At 35.1% G+C, this 21,908-nt stretch overlaps 8 protein-coding genes across 8 annotated transcripts; 3 read left to right on the forward strand and 5 right to left on the reverse strand.

Annotated features, from left to right (window-relative positions):
- Positions 1 to 1,228: 1,228 nt before the first annotated feature.
- RNJ42_01850 (uncharacterized protein) lies at positions 1,229 to 3,994 on the reverse strand (the record flags this gene model as incomplete). The annotated part of the gene is made up of 1 exon (XM_071052015.1): positions 1,229 to 3,994. One exon carries the CDS (start codon positions 3,992 to 3,994, stop codon positions 1,229 to 1,231), a length of 2,766 nt encoding a protein of 921 aa, XP_070906636.1.
- Positions 3,995 to 9,055: 5,061 nt separating this feature from the next.
- Positions 9,056 to 11,125, forward strand: ALY1 (Aly1p; the record flags this gene model as incomplete). Its single annotated transcript, XM_071052016.1, has 1 exon — positions 9,056 to 11,125. The coding sequence occupies one exon, from the start codon at positions 9,056 to 9,058 to the stop codon at positions 11,123 to 11,125; it is 2,070 nt and encodes a 689-aa protein (XP_070906637.1).
- A 64-nt stretch (positions 11,126 to 11,189) lies between these two features.
- On the reverse strand, positions 11,190 to 12,011 carry NTR2 (Ntr2p; the record flags this gene model as incomplete). The annotated part of the gene is made up of 1 exon (XM_071052017.1): positions 11,190 to 12,011. One exon carries the CDS (start codon positions 12,009 to 12,011, stop codon positions 11,190 to 11,192), a length of 822 nt encoding a protein of 273 aa, XP_070906638.1.
- Positions 12,012 to 12,598: 587 nt separating this feature from the next.
- On the forward strand, positions 12,599 to 13,516 carry GCN3 (translation initiation factor eIF2B subunit alpha; the record flags this gene model as incomplete). Its single annotated transcript, XM_071052018.1, has 1 exon — positions 12,599 to 13,516. One exon carries the CDS (start codon positions 12,599 to 12,601, stop codon positions 13,514 to 13,516), a length of 918 nt encoding a protein of 305 aa, XP_070906639.1.
- A 232-nt stretch (positions 13,517 to 13,748) lies between these two features.
- Positions 13,749 to 14,468, reverse strand: RPC37 (DNA-directed RNA polymerase III subunit C37; the record flags this gene model as incomplete). Its single annotated transcript, XM_071052019.1, has 1 exon — positions 13,749 to 14,468. One exon carries the CDS (start codon positions 14,466 to 14,468, stop codon positions 13,749 to 13,751), a length of 720 nt encoding a protein of 239 aa, XP_070906640.1.
- A 472-nt stretch (positions 14,469 to 14,940) lies between these two features.
- On the forward strand, positions 14,941 to 17,058 carry DBP7 (putative ATP-dependent RNA helicase; the record flags this gene model as incomplete). Its single annotated transcript, XM_071052020.1, has 1 exon — positions 14,941 to 17,058. One exon carries the CDS (start codon positions 14,941 to 14,943, stop codon positions 17,056 to 17,058), a length of 2,118 nt encoding a protein of 705 aa, XP_070906641.1.
- A 116-nt stretch (positions 17,059 to 17,174) lies between these two features.
- Positions 17,175 to 18,734, reverse strand: RQT4 (Rqt4p; the record flags this gene model as incomplete). The annotated part of the gene is made up of 1 exon (XM_071052021.1): positions 17,175 to 18,734. The coding sequence occupies one exon, from the start codon at positions 18,732 to 18,734 to the stop codon at positions 17,175 to 17,177; it is 1,560 nt and encodes a 519-aa protein (XP_070906642.1).
- Positions 18,735 to 19,268: 534 nt separating this feature from the next.
- Positions 19,269 to 21,752, reverse strand: SET3 (histone-binding protein SET3; the record flags this gene model as incomplete). The annotated part of the gene is made up of 1 exon (XM_071052022.1): positions 19,269 to 21,752. One exon carries the CDS (start codon positions 21,750 to 21,752, stop codon positions 19,269 to 19,271), a length of 2,484 nt encoding a protein of 827 aa, XP_070906643.1.
- Between the last annotated feature and the right edge of the window lie 156 nt (positions 21,753 to 21,908).

The following is a 21,908-nucleotide window of genomic DNA, read 5'->3' on the forward strand; positions in this document are numbered from 1 at the left end:
GACCCCACAGCACCCAGACCCCACAGCACCCAGACCCCACAGCACCCAGACCCCACAGCACCCAGACCCCACAGCACCCAGACCCCACAGCACCCAGACCCCACAGCACCCAGACCCCACAGCACCCAGACCCCACAGCACCCAGACCCCACAGCACCCAGACCCCACAGCACCCAGACCCCACAGCACCCAGACCCCACAGCACCCAGACCCCACAGCACCCAGACCCCACAGCACCCAGACCCCACAGCACCCAGACCCCACAGCACCCAGACCCCACAGCACCCAGACCCCACAGCACCCAGACCCCACAGCACCCAGACCCCACAGCACCCAGACCCCACAGCACCCAGACCCCACAGCACCCAGACCTCACAGCACCCAGACCTCACAGCACCCAGACCTCACAGCACCCAGACCTCACAGCACCCAGACCTCACAGCACCCAGACCTCACAGCACCCAGACCTCACAGTATGACAAACTTTTATCTTATTTTTTTATTTCTTTGTAATTGTATCTTATTGCATTTTGTTATAATTGTTCTTTCTTATTAAGTTTTCATGATATTATTTTTTGAAATTACTTTACCAATAGTTGTAATATTTTACTATTACTTCTACACTCATTTTATTTTCTGGTATTTGGTAGTGTATGTGTTTAATAGTTAATGATCTTTTTCTCAAAATTATATAATTTCGGTTTATTTTTACGGCAGAGTTCTAAGATTTCTAGATATCTTTTAAATATTGGAACGCTCAAGTTATAATTTACACCTTTTTTATTTTATTATATAAATCAAAAGAATATCTAGGTTGTTGTTTAAATTTACATTTTTTAATATTTAGGTGATGGAGAAGAGAATAATATATGCATGGATTGAAAAAGTGGCAAGGCATTAAAATAGAAAAGATTTCTCCTACTAGCTTTAGTATATATTTTTTCTCACACATCAAAAAGAAAGTCCTAAATCAATTCATTGATTTGATAGCATAGTATACAGTTAAATAGTAATGGCAACCTAGCTTATCATTGAGATGTTATCTGACTAAAGGATATAGATATTTTGAATTAAGGTACATACAAATTGAACGTCTATATATCGAATTTTAATTGTTACTTTTTCTTTTGGGAGATAAAAGGAATTGAAAGATTTTTAACACGTTACATACATCAACAAAAATTGTTCAAGCTAGAAACTATAATAATATATTCAAACAGGATGACACTCAAATTAGTAATACCAAGGCTAATACACTAAATACGACAGCATAAATATTTTTTGGACGGCAATTTTTGGCAATATTCAATTGAATTGATACAGTTGCAGATGAAGGTCTGTGAGATTGGTATTGTGCGGTCATTGATGAAATATTTTTACTAGTGTAATTTCTTGGTTTTGTATTCGAAAAGTATATTCTCTTAGTAGAGCTGATATTTGTATCTAAATTTCCTGATGATGATCCAATGTGCATAATTCCCATTGATGTAGTATTTTGAACTACTGTATCAGATGAACTGTTGCTCCTAGTTGCATGTCCATTAATAGTTAAAGATTGAAGTGTTTCCACCACGACCACAGTCTTAGTTTTTGTCTTATTGTCTGTTTCAACATTGTAGGTGGTAATAGTGGACACAGTTCTGTTGACGCTGTCTGAGCCAGGAGTAAATATCGTGGACAATCCTACAGAGGCTGTAGGTGTTTCCACAACAAACACGATCTCAGGTGTGGTCTTGTTGTTCAAGCCGAAAGTGTGGGTGGTGATAGTGGACACAGTTCTGCTGACGCTGTCTGAGCCAGGAGTAAATATCGTGGACAATCCTACAGCGGCTGTAGGTGTTTCCACAACAAACACGATCTCAGGTGTGGTCTTGTTGTTCAAGCCGAAAGTGTGGGTGGTGATAGTGGACACAGTTCTGCTGACACTGTCTGAGCCAGGAGTAAATATCGTGGACGATCCTACAGAGGCTGTAGGTGTTTCCACAACAAACACGATCTCAGGTGTGGCCTTGTTGTTCAAGCCGAAAGTGTGGGTGGTGATAGTGGACACAGTTCTGCTGACACTGTCTGAGCCAGGGGTAAATATCGTGGACAATCCTACAGAGGCTGTAGGTGTTTCCACAACAAACACGATCTCAGGTGTGGTCTTGTTGTTCAAGCCGACAGTGTGGGTGGTGATAGTGGACACAGTTCTGCTGACACTGTCTGTACCAGGAGTGAAAGACGTTGAGCCTGTTGGGGGAACAGGTGTCTCTACCACAATGATCAGCTCAGGCGTGGTGATGCTGTCCGAGCCGACAGTGTGGGTGGTGATAGTGGACACAGTTCTGCTGACACTGTCTGTACCAGGAGTGAAAGACGTTGAGCCTGTTGGGGGAACAGGTGTCTCTACCACAATGATCAGCTCAGGCGTGGTGATGCTGTCCGAGCCGACAGTGTGGGTGGTGATAGTGGACACAGTTCTGCTGACACTGTCTGTACCAGGAGTGAAAGACGTTGAGCCTGTTGGGGGAACAGGTGTCTCTACCACAATGATCAGCTCAGGCGTGGTGATGCTGTCCGAGCCGACAGTGTGGGTGGTGATAGTGGACACAGTTCTGCTGACACTGTCTGTACCAGGAGTGAAAGACGTTGAGCCTGTTGGGGGAACAGGTGTCTCTACCACAATGATCAGCTCAGGCGTGGTGATGCTGTCCGAGCCGACAGTGTGGGTGGTGATAGTGGACACAGTTCTGCTGACACTGTCTGTACCAGGAGTGAAAGACGTTGAGCCTGTTGGGGGAACAGGTGTCTCTACCACAATGATCAGCTCAGGCGTGGTGATGCTGTCCGAGCCGACAGTGTGGGTGGTGATAGTGGACACAGTTCTGCTGACACTGTCTGTACCAGGAGTGAAAGACGTTGAGCCTGTTGGGGGAACAGGTGTCTCTACCACAATGATCAGCTCAGGCGTGGTGATGCTGTCCGAGCCGACAGTGTGGGTGGTGATAGTGGACACAGTTCTGCTGACACTGTCTGTACCAGGAGTGAAAGACGTTGAGCCTGTTGGGGGAACAGGTGTTTCAACAATGTAGAATATTTCAGGTGTAGTGAAACCGTCAGTACCTATTATACCACTAGTGGAAGTAGAAATTGTGGTTGGAAATGTATTTGTTCCTGGCCTAATTATTGTAGAAAGAACTGGAATAATAGGATGACATATAGCCTCATTATTGGAATCTGGGAATGAGTATAACCCGTCACCTAGACTGATCTTATTGCCATCGGGGGCCACCAATGAATATTGAAGTGACCCCCAACTGAGACCATTAGTGTAAACAACTTTTAATGGGTAATACTTACCTTGTACCAGTTCAAAAGTGGATGATCGTGGATTATAAGGACCGTTAAACCAAGGTTTAATACCATTTAGAGAAAAATCTTCATTAGATGTGTTAGAGGATTCTTGTGTACAGCAATCAAAGGCTATACCACCACCAATGGTTACAACAGCAGAGTCATCGACATCTGTTAAAGAGAAGTTATATGTACCACTTTGAGGTGCTCTATAATACCCTGTCAGCTCGATGGTTAGATTTGTCGTGGTTATATTCAAACCAAAGTATTCATGGGAGGCTAGAGAAGGTTTGTAGCATAAAACAGATGTATCATTGTTGCAGTAGTACAGATCTGTTCCTGCGTCAACATTGTTTGGACCAGCTGGACATGATTTAATGAATTTTCCATCCTTGTCATTACATGGCATCGGGAAGTTGATATTAATGTCACTGACATCTTTGGTAGTTGCCACTAAGATGGAGTTTCTATAACCACCAGCCATATATGATGGCTGCTGGTAATGGATACTATCGAAAAGTTTGTAAGCATAAATTCGGGCAGTAAGGCCTACGTTTGGAGCCTTAACAATACCACAACCATTTAAATAATCAGCCGAGACTGTCCTCAGTAATGTGAGAAATAACACTGCAGAAAGCATTAGAATTCTCATGAACATTATCAATTTTTTAGAATTTCTAGTTACAATTTTCAGAAGAAAGAACAAAAAAGAAGTTCAGCTAATGCCAGTATTTTTGAAAAATTTACAAGACAATTAACCACTTTTATATATATCAGAGTTCTGCAGTAAAAATCGCACTCCAGCAAAATAGGTATTGGAAGGAAGAAATTAACTTTTTTTTGTTTATTAGAACGGTAATTCTTATCCCACATAGTAACAGTGAATTTGTCCAATAGATTCCGAAAATGGGTTTAATTATATTGGTTTCAGCTACGAAATAGGTACAGTTTGTTCCTAAAGAAGATAGGTAAGGGATTGGATACATATATGCATAAATCTCGAGTTGTTGTATTTTATCTTTCAAGAGATTATCTTTAACAAACTACTGAGTGTATTCATAAAGAATGCAATGTTTGAAAAGATATAAATACATAGGTTAGAGAGCGGAATTGGAATCAGAGAGCTTCCATTTTCTGATTGAAATTAAATTTAGTTATGACCGTTTCCAAAAAAGGATCAAAGAGTACCGAGAAATTAAATATTTATGATTCAATGAAATAAATTTTTTCTTTTTTTTTTTCTGGAAAGTAGTAATTTGGTCCTTATATTGATAAGAATGAATGTATGTACTAAATTGGAACGATTGTTGTTATTTTTTACCAATATAATCAGCAGAAAATTAAATAGATATAAAAAAAGACTTGTCCTTAGGTATACGTAATATGCACTAGCGTTTCTACATTTCTTTTTTCCTTGCTTCTTTCCTCTATTGCAAGATAGTGAAGAGCAAAAAAAAGAAAGAAATTTTTGAGGGGCTAAACTTCTGTGATGTAAATACTAAAACTTATTGTTTGTAGTAAAAAAGGTGTAAGTCCTTTCATAATAGGGGATGAAAATAAGTCAGTTCTAGTGGTCTACAACTCTCCAATACTAATTCTTTTTCATTAAACACTTGCTTTTTTTTCGCTGATATTATTTACTTATAAATAAAGTGTTCGAAAATAGCAGTACGGAGATAGATAGTCAATATATAACTTTAACATCTCTAATTTAGGTACCGCGCGAAATTGTAATGCAGTAGAAAATCGATATAGTTTTTGAGTAAGAAAACTTAGTCCCCATTCTATTCCCAGAAGACAAAATCCATATCTCTTTAAAAACATAAATGATTTGCAGCCGATTTCTGTTTCCCTAGATTTGTTCGCAAATTCGTTTAATTTGTAGATAACCGGTATAATGGCACAATTTTTGATACGGGGAAGAAGGTAGCTACTAAATTAAAGGTAACTAGTCCGTCCTATCAACTTCTTACATCTGAATAGCTTTCATACAAAGAGGTACTCCACGGCGAAAGAGAAAATACCATAACTGTACTACAATGTTTCTGATCTTTTGTTTTCTTTTTGTTATTAATTTCAATTGAATGCTACCAAACAAATCTTTTAGCTAGTATTTCATTTTCTTTTAGAAAACTTTTTATATCGTTTGTTTCAAGAAGCATTCAACAATTTTTTTTTCTTAGAGTTAATCATATGTACTGTAAATTTTTTCATTTCCAATTTCAACGGATTGGCTGTACGAACAACTTCTATTTTTAAAAATATATTCAATTTTTTCGCATCGGGGTAAATCGGTACGCGAAGACAATATGTAAGTTTTGTTTTCCTTTTTTTCGCGATTTCGTAAGCAGATTAAAATTCAATACCTTATGACTGGATGACTGCTTCCTTTTTAATGTTTTTTACTTATAGGGAAATCACCACCTTGTTTTCTTTTTACTAGTCTTCCCACTTTTTCTTTTTTATTATATGTGAAAAAATGCCAATGATATGCTCCTTCTAATTACGGATTGTGAATTCAATTATTACCACTTCAATTTACAGTGGTGAATGGAGAGCATTATATATGTGTAATTATATAAATAGAACATAATATATTTATTTTGATTTTGTATTGACAGCACCAATAGAAAAATAGAGGTAATTGAAAAAGCTTTTGAATCAAAAAACATATCTAAGCGAAACTGTAGAAGAAAATTTATCTAAATATCTATTTATTTACTTTTCGTGTTTTTGGTGTATGATGGGGGGGGGGGACTAATTATGATTCTAGAACCTAAAATGTATTTACTTGTTTCAATCTGTAGCTCTGAATAGCCATGTTTTCCTATTATAATCCTACAAACTTCTAATATGTTTGGAATTTACATGACAAACCAATGCGTTTTGATTTCAATTTACCTGATATGTATTTATATCTGCTATGATAGTAATCAGTACCACTATGAAGAAACCCGGTTGCCTAGATAATAATTTTTCTCAACAACAGGTATACCATTTAATGACAGTTTTAAGATAAGCTGCAATACATCGAATAAGAGCGAACTCATTAATGATACGTATATTGTCACGAAAAAGTTTTAAACTGGTCTGTCAATTGGTTGTTATTGAGGCCAATATACAATTTGTGTCACCAAAATTTTATCTAATAAGATCACGATTTAAGACACCATTTTTCAATTTCTAGCGATTTCTAAAAAACACTACATATAGAATATTAATATATGAGATAATCATTTGCAGATCTTCGGTTACAGTGGATTTATTGCTGAATTAGTATTTAAAAGAACTTGAAAGTATAGTCAAATGAATGGTATATAATTTGTAGCTAACCTTATAGTTCCTTTCTTTAATTTACATAATAAGAGGTTTTAATTATCCTGATTTCTTTTAGATTTATTTAGTGTTTATGAATGATATTGCTATGCTACTATATCTCTAAAATGCGTCTATTAACAGTTGGTTATATGATTTTGATAGAATTTGAGAACTATACAATGAATTTCTTGAATGGATTGTTAAAGTAATATTTTTCATATCATTGACAAATTTTTCAGCAGGATCAACATATAAGTGTAATGATAGTATTGCAGAGTTTTGGATAGGTTTTCTTATATTTTTATTTGGTATCACCATTTTTATTGATAGCAACTATCCACATCGCACATACTTTCGATGATCGACGAATATGATAAGAACTGGGTATGAAACTAGTTAATTCATATGAATGAATAAGTTGTAAATATGTTTTTATTCAATAACTGAACTAACATTTCATCATTTTTATTTTGGGTAAAATCATTTCTCGGGAGAGCTTCTTCATCTACTTGTTGCAATAGTCAAAGTAGCTGGGCTATATAAGCAAAACCTAAAAACAAGGCCAAATATAATTAAAGTTCCAATAGAATTTCGGTAACAAATGAATTCACGTTGTTTACACCTCATCTAGGTACACGCTGCATTTTGATTTCACTAGAAATCCTGTATAAAGAAAGAATGAATTGCTTCTATAACACGAAACAACTATACAACCAGGCGTATGGAAAGCGTGAATGTTAGCGTTCAAAAAATAAAGTACTGAGATATTCGAACGGTATATATATGTAGGCGATTAAAGACAACACAGAGGATAGAGGCTGGAAACAGTACTATAAATGTAAATTCCAGCAAAATTTTTATCACCTACCATTATATAACATTTCCAGCTACCTTCCAGATTTCGCAATGTTGTCAGACCAATGTCATGCTTATCTCCATCATAGAAATCAGCCTGTAGCTCCTCAAGCGTTGTACTTGAGCTGAAAATTATTCGATCTTTGATCTTTATATATTTCATTTTAATTGAAAATTCATTCCTTGATAGCTGAAGAAAAACTATAGCAATGTAGTTTCTCCAATGAATGTAAACACTAAGTTCGTCCATTTTACGTTCGTTTGTCACATATATGCAGTGGCTCATTTAATTCAAGGCCATAAAATAAATCATGAAATTACCTCTTATAGAACTTAGCACTGCAAAAAGAATTCGAAGGAAAGATACTGAGGTTGTTGATCTGATACTATATTCTAGATTCAATGAAAGCTGCATAAAACCTGCACGGCACACAAAAGCTTGGTAATGGTCCATTCTGTACACTATCACGCACACTCCTTCTACAATGTGACCTGTGTGTTTCTAAAATAATTAATTCATGAAAAAATGGCTCCCCATGCTTGCATTATGTAAAATTCTTTGATTGAAGACGGACCAGAAGTAAAAATGATCATTTCAGTTGCTTTAAATTCACCATCAAGAACAAAACTGAACTTTCGTGTAAGTTCGAAATAGTAACTTAATTCCATAATTAATCTATGATCTGATGTCATATTAAATGTTTTAAAGGAATTTCCATAATTTTTTCCTGGTGGGATAATAAAAGTATAGTAGTGACACAAATCATCGGATTTATAAACACATGCATAGCTCTTGAGAAAACACTTTCTAATTTATATCTCGTATGCGTTACGAAAATTTACTACTCAATTATAAACTGTCACAATATATAGAAAGATCTATTTTTATATCACAGCTGTAGCTTACTTTGGTTTATCGAACTACCTTAGTTGCGATATTACTAACGAGGACCTAATCATTAAATAATGGGCCAAGCAGAGCATTTTGGCATTCGCAGTACATGTATTCCATTATTCAAGGTAAGTGAGTGACCTTTGAAAATTACATTTCATGACCATGCTCTAGCTACAATACATAATAGCTCTATCTAAAGGAATTATACACTGTCTGGCTATATTGCGCTTTAGTTAACAATGTTTCTTCTGTTACCCTACCTTTTCGTCATATTGTAGTATTTTTTTTTTTTGAAGCTGTGCGAACTTTCACTGCACAATCGTTACAGTATGCTAAACATTAAAGCCCGTAAAGACTCATATCAACATTAGAGAAAGACAGATTCGTGTTGTGTGGTGTTGCAAGAAAAAGATAGTCAAAGTGTAAATCATTTTCATTTCTAGTCTTTGGTAACTTTAAGCTAACATATAGCATCGAATATAATATCTGAGTATTGGTAGTTAAATGATAAAAAGAGTCTGGAACAAGAAATAGAAACTGAAAGAGAAAAATCAGGATCACATAAGGGAGGTAACTTTTTATTTAATTAATGAGAACGAAGTTAAAACTGCTAGGAAATAAATCAATAATTAAGAGGAAGTTGTTCTTGTCATGTTAAGGACTGATACTGGACAAAAGGAACTTGATTGTTCTTCACCTCCTATTGAGAAACGGTTTGATATGGTAGATCACGAATCGATACCGATAATAGAGACATCAAACTTGCAAGTTTACATCAATCTAATAGAAACAAACATATTCCTGGAGGGATTTAAATTTGAGAATGACCAGGCAACTGAACGTAGTCCTGCTTTACTTCGTGGATTCCTTATAGTAAGGATATTAAAACAATGTAAACTGAGTAAGATAATGTTAACTTTTCAGGGAGATTTGGAAATAAAATGGCCAGAAAATATAATGAAAAAGATACCTGCGTTCCAAGAGAGAAAAAGTTTAATGACACATCACTGGTTATATTTCGATAGTGAAGGCAAAAATGAAATTAACAAAAAGATACATGATTACGATATTTTAGGTAAAAGTGGAGCGTCAATTTATAGAGAACTCCATAGCAACACCAGAAAACCAAATCCTGCCATGATCGACACTAGTAATGACAATAATGATACCGATGAAGGAACAATTTCTTATGAGTTCAAACCCGGCGATTATGTATATGGTTTTGAACATCCTATTCCTAATTTTTACCCAGAAACGATAAATGTACCACATGCTACAGTAAAATACTACTTACAAGTACGACTTGAAAAGTCCCTTGGTATTCTCATAAGAAGAAAACGTATAATGCTAGCAAACCGTGAATTGAACTTATTGAGGATCCCGCCATCTGATCAGGTTGAATTAGGTGAGCCTATAGTTGTTGATAAAATATGGAACAATGTGTTAAAGTACAATTTAATCATTCCAAGTAAAGAGCTTATATTGAACGCATTTTTGCCTATACATTTTGAATTCCTTCCATTAGATAAACTAGTATTACACAGGATTAGAATATATCTAACTGAAAATATCACCTACACTTCCTCTGATAAAAAAGTGACACGATTAGATGGAGAAAAAATATTCCTATTATCAGAACTTAACGGTCCATTAAAAGAAATGAAGGACGATTCAAAAAAGAAAAAAGGGGTGAAAGAACTAGGCAATCTACTCTTGGATAAGAAAACAGGTGACATAACAAATAAGGCATTTCAGTTTAACATATATGTGCCTTCCAACTTTACTAAATGTAAATCTGACCATACCTTGATAAAGCACGTAATTCACCCAGATACGTCATATCCGCTCATAATATGTAAGCATTGGATAAAAATAGCACTTCGTATAAGTACAGGTGGTAAACACTATGAAGTTGTCATTGATTCGCCTATACATGTCCTCAATCAATATTGCTCTTATGCTAATACCCTTTTGCCAAAATATGAGAGTATCTATGATAGTGAATTCCCTACGGTTTGTAAAGATGACGAAACTGAAAGTCATGATTCTAATGTATTTTACCCAAAAGAAATCGTTAATTCTCCTATCCTTCATGATTCTGATGAAGGGCCTTTAAGTGGAGATGCTAACATCCTACTTAGTTCACCAACTCTAAAATCAAATATCTACAGACCAGAAAATATAAGAAGAGAAATGACTTCACCTCAGGCAGTACCTATGTTCACTTTAGAAACTAATACGCCACCAGAATATACTTACAGCAATACCTTAGATACTCAACCGCCAAGTTATGATCAAACGTTGAATTCAAGGAATGTGGTTGCTAATATTCCTCATTTGAACTTGAATGAAAGTCAGGAACAAAATTGTACTGTAAGTGGTGAAGAAGATATTACATCACGCGATTTTCAACCTACTATAAGATTTCGAGTACAGGATACAGATTCTAATACCTTCCTTCACCCGAACAGAAGGTTCAGTTTACCAGCAAACTCAGTAAGTATAGGAAGTTTTCGTAATAAGTTTTTCAGAAGAAGACAAATGTCATTCGATCATATTACAAATACTGAACAACCTAGAAATTTGGAAGAGATTTTAGCAAGTAACCCTGATGATATTGATGAGGATGCCTTAGAAAGTCCTCCCTTGTTGCCAACAGATTCATCGGTTGATATCGCATCACTAAGAACTCGTCATATTATAGACAATGCGAATAATTAGCCATAAATATCTTTCTATAGAATTAAATTTAGCATTAACTTTCCAACATGTCAGGAAATACTTCTTAACACAAACTTTTCGTTAGTTCATCGATCTCTAATTCAAGTTTATTTCTTTCGTTGTTCAATCTCGATAATTGAATAGAAAGTACCGTTTTACTTTTAGTTAAATTAGAGAGATAATCACTTATAGCGGTAACAGATTTCATATCAGTCAAAACGGGGCGATCTGTAACTATCTTACTCTCCTTCCCTATCTGTTGTTCAATCACTTTCTGTTCCCAGTCATCAACATCAGATTTTTGTTCATTAAGGGCACTTTCTATTTCTTTCTGCCTATTGCGTTGTTCAAGCCTTTTTTCAGCAGCTGAAATAGCTAACCGTGAGTCAGTAAATTGGTTATCCAAATTCCCTGAATTTTCAAAATCTCTCCATTCTTTTGAATCCGAAATTTTTCCACCAGTTCTTTTCATAATCTCGGTTAGTTCAAGCTTATCAGAATCATTTAAAGTTTTCAAATAATCTCTTTCCTTGATATCATTATTTTCTATTGTAATTTTTTGGTAGTCCGGCGTATCCTCATTATTGTCATCAATATCTTCCAGATTTAGAATTTTGGGTTTAGGAGTTTTAAACACCTCATTATACTCCGAGTTATAGTTTTCTGCATCACCTTCTTGATCTGATTCTGCAGAAATTATATTTAGTACTCTTTTGTTTGGAGCTGGCGAGATACTCTTAAGAACTGTGTCAGGCTTATCCTCGTCATCTATATCCTCTTCGATGCCAACATCTACTCTCGGAGTAGTAGACTGTGTTTGCTTTCTGGTATTGTTTCCGGCTATATTAAGACGATTCCTTTTTCGTACACCTGTTCTCCCTTGCATTCACAACAATGTATTCATGTATGTTCCGGTATAATATTGATATTGATTACCAAGAATAAATAATATTTTTTTTTAGGGGTATCGTAATATTAATGTAACAGTCACTTCTTGAAAGAGTTGGTTCTGACTTTACTTTTAAGTATCACTTCGGTACAAGTAAAGTATATATTATCTACCTCTTAGAAATTATAGATATAGTTCATAATTCTTAGTTAAATATACTATAAGTGAGCTCATCGCAAATCCGTAATGGTTAAAAAAATTATGGAAAAAAAAATTCTTTCAATAAAAAAATTTTTTCTGAAATTAAATAGTAAGGAACCATCAGTTATTATAAGTAGGTAAATACTGCTTCGTTACACGAGGAATAAAGTCAGATTTAGTGTTGATTCTAGAGTGTTAGAGTAATATACAGAAATACTGGGAGGAACTAAAACGAAAGCAATACAGTTTGCCGTCTTGATCTTTAAAACTGAAATACAGAAAATTGAAACCAGGAAAATACTAGCAAAAACGGATTACAATTGAGCTTAAATATACACACATTATAAAAACTACATACAAACAGAAAAAGAAACTCCCTAATTATGCCGGACTTTAGCATTACAGATACATATCTGAAGTTTTTAGAGGAAGATAGTGAGATGACCATGCCAATTGCGGCCATCGAGGCCTTGGTCCAACTTTTAAAGGTTAAGAATCCGGAAACAGCAGCTGAAATGATAAACAGGATTAAGTGTGCTGCTGAAGAACTGATTCAATCCATTCCTAATTCTATATCCTTGCGCGCAGGTTGTGATATATTTATGAGATTCGTTCTCAGAAATCTACATTTGTATGGTGATTGGGAAAGCTGTAAGCAGCATTTAATAGAAAACGGCCAACTATTTGTATCAAGAGCCAAAATGTCCAGAGATAAGATCGCTGAGATAGGTGTTGATTTCATTAGTGATGACGACATTATTTTAGTTCATGGTTTTTCAAGAGCGGTTGTTTCACTGTTAACTCATGCAGCAAATAACTTTATCAGATTCAGATGCGTAATAACAGAATCTAGGCCAACTGAACAAGGTACTCAACTTTATAACTTACTAGAAAAGAAAGGTATTGCTGTGACATTAGTTTCAGACAGTTCAGTTGGTACTGTAATCCATAAGGTCAATAAAGTATTCGTCGGTGCAGAAGGTGTGGCTGAATCAGGTGGTATAATAAATATCGTTGGTACTTATTCTGTTAGTGTTTTGGCACAAAATGCGAGAAAACCATTCTATGTTGTTACTGAAAGTCATAAGTTTGTTCGTATGTTTCCCCTTTCGTCAGATGACCTGCCAATGGAAGGTGAATATCTAGATTTCTCTCCTCGAAGAAGTGATGAAGAAAATCCTCTTCGTGGTCCTGTAATCGATTACACAGGACATGAGTACATTACTGCTTTAATTACAGACTTAGGAGTGTTAACACCAAGTGCTGTCTCCGAAGAGCTTATTAAGATGTGGTACGACTAATACTATGAAACTTTTTTTTATATATATTTATATAAATTATCTTCATAATATACCACACCTAATGCATATACTTAATTGTTAATATTTTTAAAAGGAACTTCCACATGGCTAAAAATATGAACAGTTATTGAATGTTTTCAATTTCCTGACCTAGTATTTGAAATCTATTTCTAATATAGAACCGATGTTGTGATGGTGAGCAAGTAGCTCATATAATGGATGGTACAAAATTCTATATTAATGAGGAAAAGTAGCTTTCAGAGTTTTGAGTTGGCTCTAGTATATTTTTTTGGGATTCCTCTACGACATCGTTTTTGAAGTCATCAAAAGTATTCTCAGTCCAATCATATTCAATGTATTCTTCTTCTTCTGCCACTTTATGGGCTAGCAAGGAGCCAGTGAGACGGTTTTGTGACTGATCATTTACACTTTTAACTGACATTGTAACCACTTGAGCCTTTTGGTTTGCTGGAGTTATATTTGTCTTACTTTCATCTTGTTTCTTTTTCTGAGCTATACTATCCAAGTATCTGAAAGTGGGTCTCATTTGTGCAACATCTCTAAGTTTGGTAAGGTATAGTTGGTTATCCACAGAAATGGCAGCATATTGACCGGTATTTTCTACACCTACACCTCTTAGGGTTTGTATATTAGCTTGGTCCCATTCCACATCATTTTTATTGTTGTTATAGAAAGCAGATTCATCCAGTGGTATATCGAGTTCCCAGAGAGATGATTTTTGCTTATGTCTCGCTGTCACCACAAGAGGATGCTCTGCGTGTTTCTTCCCTTGCAACTTAGGTTTACTAACGTATTGCATTAAATGTAAATCAAAGTCCTTATTAATTAAGTTCAGCGGAATTTCCTTAACTATAGGATCGTCCTCCATTTTAACTTTGTCAGCGACATCCATCATATCCTCGTCATCTTCTCGTACAAATAAGTCACTCATTATTATATGTTTACTAATTATCTATTTTGTTAAACAACCAGTTCTCTGTTACTAATTTTAAGTTGTAATTTAAAATAATATGTTTAATCAATGAAATTCGACCTTAGGTAAAATAATTGGGGAAAAGGGCCCTGAACGTATGTACATAGGATGTTTCTAGCTTAAATCAAATCGTTAAGAATACTGGGCCTTGATCCCAAACAAAAATAGAAAATTTTCTGCGATGCCCATTTTTTTTTGCGAAAATTTTCAACACTGATTTTCTTCCGTGAAAAAAAAAAAAATTAAACATGATGCGATGCGATGAGCTTTGCGATGAGCTAACGGTTATTTAGTGCCAGGACACTTGAGGAAAGATCAAGGTCGATTAATTGGTCAAAAATATAAACAAATAAGTTCAAGACATAGTTCACAATCTCTGATACTTAACTTAGAGGTACCAGATTTAGACTTTATTTGAATAAGACAAGAAATGAGTGACGATGAATCTATGGTGCTAAATTTCAGCACCGATTCTACGGATGCAACGCCTAGAGTGAGTAGTAAGATTACTGGTGGTAGATGGAAGGATAGAAGGAAAATGCAACAATCAATGGGACATTCTGAAAAGAGAGAGAAACCTGAGGATTCTAATTTTGAAAGAGGTAGTAAAAGGGCCAAAGTAGTGGATATGGGAACAGATAAAAAACCACAAGAGATGAATATCAACCAACAAATTGTGTCCTCGTTATTTACCTCAAATAGAGAGGTGGCAACAGCTGAAAACAAAAATAAGTATAACTCTAACGAAGTCATCACACCATCAAATGCGCCTCTTCTTGATGATTCGTTTAATGCTATTGGAGTTAATGATACTTTAATTACCCATCTAAATGATAAAATGAAAATCAATAAACCTACTAATATCCAGAAGTTGGTTATTCCACAAATTATGAAAAATAATAATAGAGGTGATCTTTTTATACATGCTCAAACTGGTTCAGGTAAAACATTATCATATTTGTTACCATTATTCAGTTCAATTTTGGATATGGGCGAACATGTTGATAGGAAGTCAGGATGCTTTGCACTTATAATCGCCCCTACAAGAGAATTGGCCTCCCAAATATATGATGTCGCTTCGAATTTGGCAAATTGTTGTCACTACCTTGTTCCATGTTTGTTGATTGGTGGTGAACGTAAAAAGTCAGAAAAAGCCAGGTTAAGGAAGGGTTGCAACTTTATTATCGGTACCCCTGGTAGAATACTAGACCACTTTCAAAATACGAAAGTAATTAAAGAGCAAATGCAATCTTCACTTAGATATATTGTGCTTGATGAAGGTGATAAATTAATGGAGTTGGGGTTTGATGAGACTATATCTCAAATTCTAGACATAATAAAATCGATAGACATAGATACTAGAAGATTCCCTAAACTACCGCATAATATACAACATTTATTATGTAGTGCTACTCAGAGTAGTGAGGTTGCAAAATTAGGGAAAAAGGTTCTAACCGAGTATAAAGTAATTAGTAATGGTAAAAATAAATCAGAATCCAACAATACTTTCGCACCTGATCAATTGCTACAGAAAATTGTTATTTGTCCGCCCAAATTGAGATTAGTCACTCTTGCTGGTGTTTTGGATCAAGTTCACAGCAAAGGGAAACATTTAGATACCGTTAAAAGAACAATAGTGTTTTTATCCTGTGCTGATAGTGTTGACTTTCATTATGAGGTATTCTCAGCGAGTGATGGTAAATATAGAAACCTTGTAGGTGAATCGGCTAGAAATCTTATTAAAGGGTCACAGGCTCTTCCAAGTTTTGAACAAGAAGAGTCACCAAATGTCATATGTTATAAACTGCATGGATCTCTGACTCAACAAATGAGAACTATGACACTAAAGCATTTTGCAACTGATAATGATAATACCAAAGGTAAGCATTTAATTTTGTTTTGTACCGATGTCGCCAGTAGAGGTCTCGATCTGCCAGATGTTAGTACAGTTATTGAGTTTGACCCGCCATTTGCTGTTGAAGACCATTTACATAGAATTGGACGTACTGCTCGAGCAGGTAAGAAAGGTGAATCTGTTCTATTTTTATTACCTGGTGAGGAAGAAGGTTATTTAGATCACATTCAGAAGTACCATCCTAAAGGTTGGGAACTTTTAAAAAGTGATAAGGATGTCTTAATGCCTGCCTTCAGTAAAGTAAACGTGGTAAGGAATGATAAATCAAATGAAAAGACTCAAGACAAAGAGAATTTATGGGATTCTAATGTTACTACTTGGCATTTAAATGTTGAGCGTAGAATCTTAGAAGACCAATATTTCAAGGATTTAGCTACAAAAGGTTATATCAGTCATATTAGGGCATACGCAACACATATTTCTTCCGAGAAGCAGTTTTTTAATATAAAATGCATGCATCTCGGTCATTTGGCTAAATCATTTGGTTTACGTGAAAGGCCAAAGGCTATGGGTCTCCAGAGTGGTAAAGACAATGCTGGTTCATCGAAACCAAAAAAAGAGGGCTCCAAAAATAAAATGTGGAGATTGGCTAGACTGGCAGCAAAACAAGTTTCAGAAGAATTCAACTATTAGAAACCTATATCTAAATATTGTTAAATATCCGTTTTAAGTATTCAATTCAATATCTAAGCTAAAAAAAAGACTGTTCTGTTTATAATCCCAAATCTTCTGATGCTAATTAGAGATGTTCATAGCACTGCTAGGATGTTTTGCTCTAGTGAGTCGTCGTCTTGTGGAATTTGGACTCTATTTTTCCAATTTCTATTCTCATCTTCGGCTACAGATGTCTCTTCTCCAGTATTGGAAGGAACATAGACAGGCTTTGTAAATTTCTTCATGTCCTTTTCATAGTCCCACACATTGGACAACGAATTGTCCACTTCGCTATGTCTATCCTTCCTTATATCCTGCTCAAGATTTTTAATAGCGTTAATTTCTCTCAGTTCATCCTCATCACTAACTGACTCCTCAATATCAACCTTAAATATATTATCCTTTACAACTTCCGACATTGTTACTTTTCCATTAGTATTTATATTCATGTTAAGAACATATTTTTCTCTTCGACCATTTCTTTCTTTTTCCAGTTGTTCCCATTTTTTTAGATTCCTTTGCTGTTTCTTAAGAAGTAATGCTCTCTCTTTGGCAGAACCCCAAACACCAATATCACCACTCATATTGAAATCACTGGCATTATCTATTATTTTCGTTCGTTCAGTGGAAGTTTCTTGGAAATGGAGTAATCTATCTAATCGTTCTTGAGCATCTTGAAGTTCTTGATTTTTTTCAATATTAGACGATTGAACTTCAGAACTGGAATCCTGTTCTTGTAGCACTTCCTTTCTTTTCTTTTCACGTTCTTGTTGTCTTTCAATAAAATTCATAAGCTTGTCATGTTCATCAAACATATTCTTTCCCATACCTGTTGATATCTTATAGGTATTGTTTTGTTTCTTCTTTGGGATGGTAGGGGCCACAATATCTTTTTTATTTTGTATTTCCTGTCTTTCCTTATTAAGATAATCCATGATTTCTAATCTTTCCTTTACAGGAATTAGTTCAACACCACAGAAACTACAATTATTTAAGTGCAGACCTTCCTTGACACATATTATTTTCCCACAAGATAAGCAATTCGGTACTAACTCGAATAATGGATGGCGTTTTGCTTGACAGTTGCAAATGTAATCGTTTGAGTCCTGATTTTCTTTTTCGATTTCTAATAATTTCACAACATCATCAATTTCTTCGAGTGATTGTATTTTTTTATTTTTCCTTGGGCCTGTTCTTTCTTTTCTGCTGTTTTCATTCTTTTTTGTTGACTTAGAAGCATTGTCTAAGTAATTAGAAATCAACCTTCCTTGATCATTTTTATTAGTGGTTGTTTTAGGTGTCGCTACATCACTTTCAGTAACTGTCATAGATATATTTTTCTTTTGATTCGAACTTTGTTCATCATTTGTTAGGCTTAAAGCTGATATCTTTTCATCTTCTGTAGTAGAGTTTCTGGTATTTATCTGGTTATTATTTGTGGCTGTTTCCTTTAAGAGCTCATTAAATTTAATAACGAAGTCAAATACTAATTCTTCATGACCTAAGATTTCCATAAAACTTTCTGCAATCTTATCGGGAGAATCAGAACTGCTACTTAATACTTGAACACATAGTGTTTTGATATCTTCGGCTTCTAGTGGAAGTATGCTTGGGATTTCCTTAATAGCGTATTCGATTGCTTCTTTCCTGGTCATTGCAAAAAATTTTACAGTAAGTGTTCAATTCTAGTCCTATAGAATATATTACTTCTATTATTTCATTTATAACTAATGTAGTTTAAGAGGTAAGAAAGATTGAAATAAGTACATTTATTAAAAAGCTTGAATAATAATAAACAAAAATTTGCATTGATTTTCACGTGACAATCTTTTTTTTGAAGACAGTTAAAGCTTTATTATTGTAATATTAATAAATTATGTACTAGTGCTATAAGAATAAATAAGTTAAGGACGAAAGATAGTGGGCCCATTTCATAAATTAATTGAAGGGTATGAAGCCTACTTCCTCAAACATAAAAAGAAGATTTCAACATGTAGAAAACTGAACATGGCAATAACTGACTAACCAAATAATGAAATTAGAGGTTGTTACACTATTAGTGAATATGCTTTCAAGTTAATAAGAACGATTTTGGTTTTTCAAAAAAAAAATAAAAAACTATATAAATAACCATATTTTGTATAGTAACTTTTAAGTGGTTCGTATTGTTAGAAGATAATACTAAGTTGCTATTTTTGTAGTTTTTTTCTATAATCAGCAAAACTCAACTTTTTCTTGGCATTTCCAGCAGCCAAAGCGTCATTTGCCAGTCCCAAATCAGAAGGAGTATCCACACTCCCTGGATCATAAACAGATTCAGATCCAGTATTTTCTGATACATTAGTATCGTACTTTCGGTCATTAGCTAAACTACTTGCAGTTACTAGAGTAGTTTTGATCTCTGTATCCTGTTCCGGTTTATTTATAATAGGAAGTTGGAACGGTATTGGTAAACTTGTAACATCCTGAACATTGGATTCATCATAATCGTTAAGGTTTGTTATTACAACTATCGCATCCCCTTTTTCGGGAGATTTTTCAAAATCAGAAGCCTTGTGAGAATGAATTAGCGGACTGCCAACTTTTGATGCAACACCAATTTGTCCATTGAGCACATTATATTTGTAAGGCTTTAGAGCTACTACAGTATTTATACTGGCATTGATTGTGGCAATTGACTTTTGAATTAACGCGGCCTTTTCATTATTTATAGGTATTTTGTTAGTTGAATTGGTTTTCAGCATTTGTTGTAGCTTTTTTTGTTGATGAAAAGTTCTAATTAGGAGAGGTGCGTTATGCTGTTTTTGTTGTATATCATCAATCAGCCTAGTCGAAATTGGCATCTGTCTTCTCTTCTTTCCTTGATATTGGTTGAGAATCTCATTCAGCTTATATCTGTTATTCGTTTTGATTTTAGACTTCACCGATTTATACAAATTTTGAGAGTAACGCTTGACTTTCATCAAATAACATTCCCTGCTGCTTGAACCACAACCGCAGTCACTATTATTGAGAATAGTTTCAATAGAGTGGATAATTGAGTACTTATCGGTATCATTCATGGAATCTAGTGTAGTAGTTTTGTTTATTAAATTGTTTATTGGGTGGCGTAAATCCCATCTCCATTCAATAAGAAGTTCCTCTCCTTCTTTAATTTCCTTTATCGCTTTTAGAACAAATTTGATTTCTTTTTCTGAACCATTATAGCTACATACAGTAACTAATTCCACATTCGGTTTACATCCTCTTCGAATATACCTCGTTAAATTCCCTGTTAGTCTAGAGTCTATGTAAATGGGCCAATGGGGGTGAAAGATGACTCTGTTCTTGGCAGTTCCCCAAATTCTATAATGATTTTTTGGATCTTCCAGGTAGTTTTTCAAGAAATCCACTTCTCCGTTAAATTCTTGAATCAAATCATCCTTATTACAAGATTGTTTAACAAAAACGCCAAGTTTCGTGTAGGCTGGAAAGGTCCTTGCATATGATGATTCTGAATACGATTTTACTTCTATAGGTATTGTCTTTAAAGTCTTTTTATTGTTTTGGATAACCCAGTCGTCATCACAATGTTTATCAATGAATAATTTGACATACTTATCTCTGTAAATATTATCCTCTGTTTCCACAAATGTAGCTTTGTAGGCTTCTTTTGGTGTTAGAAAGAACTCCTTTTTAAATTGGATATCGTTGTTAGATTGAAACTGGGCGACAGAGTCACCCTTTTCGGCTTCATTGCTATTGTTAGCATCATTTATATCGGTTCTACTTATCTTTCGTTCTTTCGAATTTCCATCTTCTATTATCTCCTCACCGTGTATAGTAGTTACAGCTTCCAGGTCTGTGTTTATCTCGGACGTTGTAGATTTTCGTTTAGTGGTGTCTTTTTTGGTAATGGTCTTAGTTGATTCCCTTTTCTTTTCTGGATTTGTTATTAGGCCTCTCTGTATTCTTTGTCGTATATTAGCTTCTTCGATATCAATTTCTCTAGGATGACATTTGTCACATAAAAAATCATCCGGTGCGTTATCAATATCTGTGATACCAAAACACGATGCATGCTGCCATCTATTACAGTGATCACATTGAATAGTAAAGCCGTCATCATCGTCAAAGTCACAAACACATGATATGATACCTGCATCTATATCAACTATGTAGCTATCTGGCACTGGCCATTTATCCGACTCAGATGTAATGTTTTCTTTTTCTTTTTCCTCCACTATAGCTTCTTCAACATCTTCAGTTTTGACTTTTTTAGATGGGATCTCCGTAGGTTCTATGATAGATGAGGTTGAATTTTGTCTTTGATTTTGCTTGGGGGATTCGTCATAGCTATTCGTTCTTGTCCTCTTCAATGGTAAAGGTATAGTAGCTGCGGCTGCTAGTGCGGCTGCGGCTGCATTGGCAGCTTCCAGATTTTTCGGACTGCGAAGTAGAGGATCCAGCTCTCTCCGTTTTTTCTCCTTTTCCTTTGTAGATTCATTTCCCACACTTTTATTTCTCTGTGTTTCAGTCTCAGCTAAAGGTTTTACAACACTAGTCTCCATGCTATTATTAGGGTCAGATTTACTCCTCAGTTTATCAGCAGTACCAGTACCTGTTCCCTTCGAAAACATTAATAGAGTGGAGGCATCGTCTAACAATGATTTGTTTTCATTATTTGAAGCCATGTTGTGCTTTGTTTGTTGTCGTTTTTTCCTATTTTATTAACGCTCTATAGTGGAATTTTAATATGCAGTATTAAGTAAAAATTAAAACGTAGTTCGAAAAAGCACCACCTCTTTATAGTTCTTTCAAGTAGGTATTTATTCTTGTTCTATAGTTGT

Source organism: Nakaseomyces bracarensis (genome assembly GCF_045282275.1).
Source record: "Nakaseomyces bracarensis strain CBM3 chromosome Unknown Scaff8_0, whole genome shotgun sequence".
Classification (NCBI taxonomy): Eukaryota; Fungi; Ascomycota; class Saccharomycetes; order Saccharomycetales; family Saccharomycetaceae; genus Nakaseomyces; species Nakaseomyces bracarensis.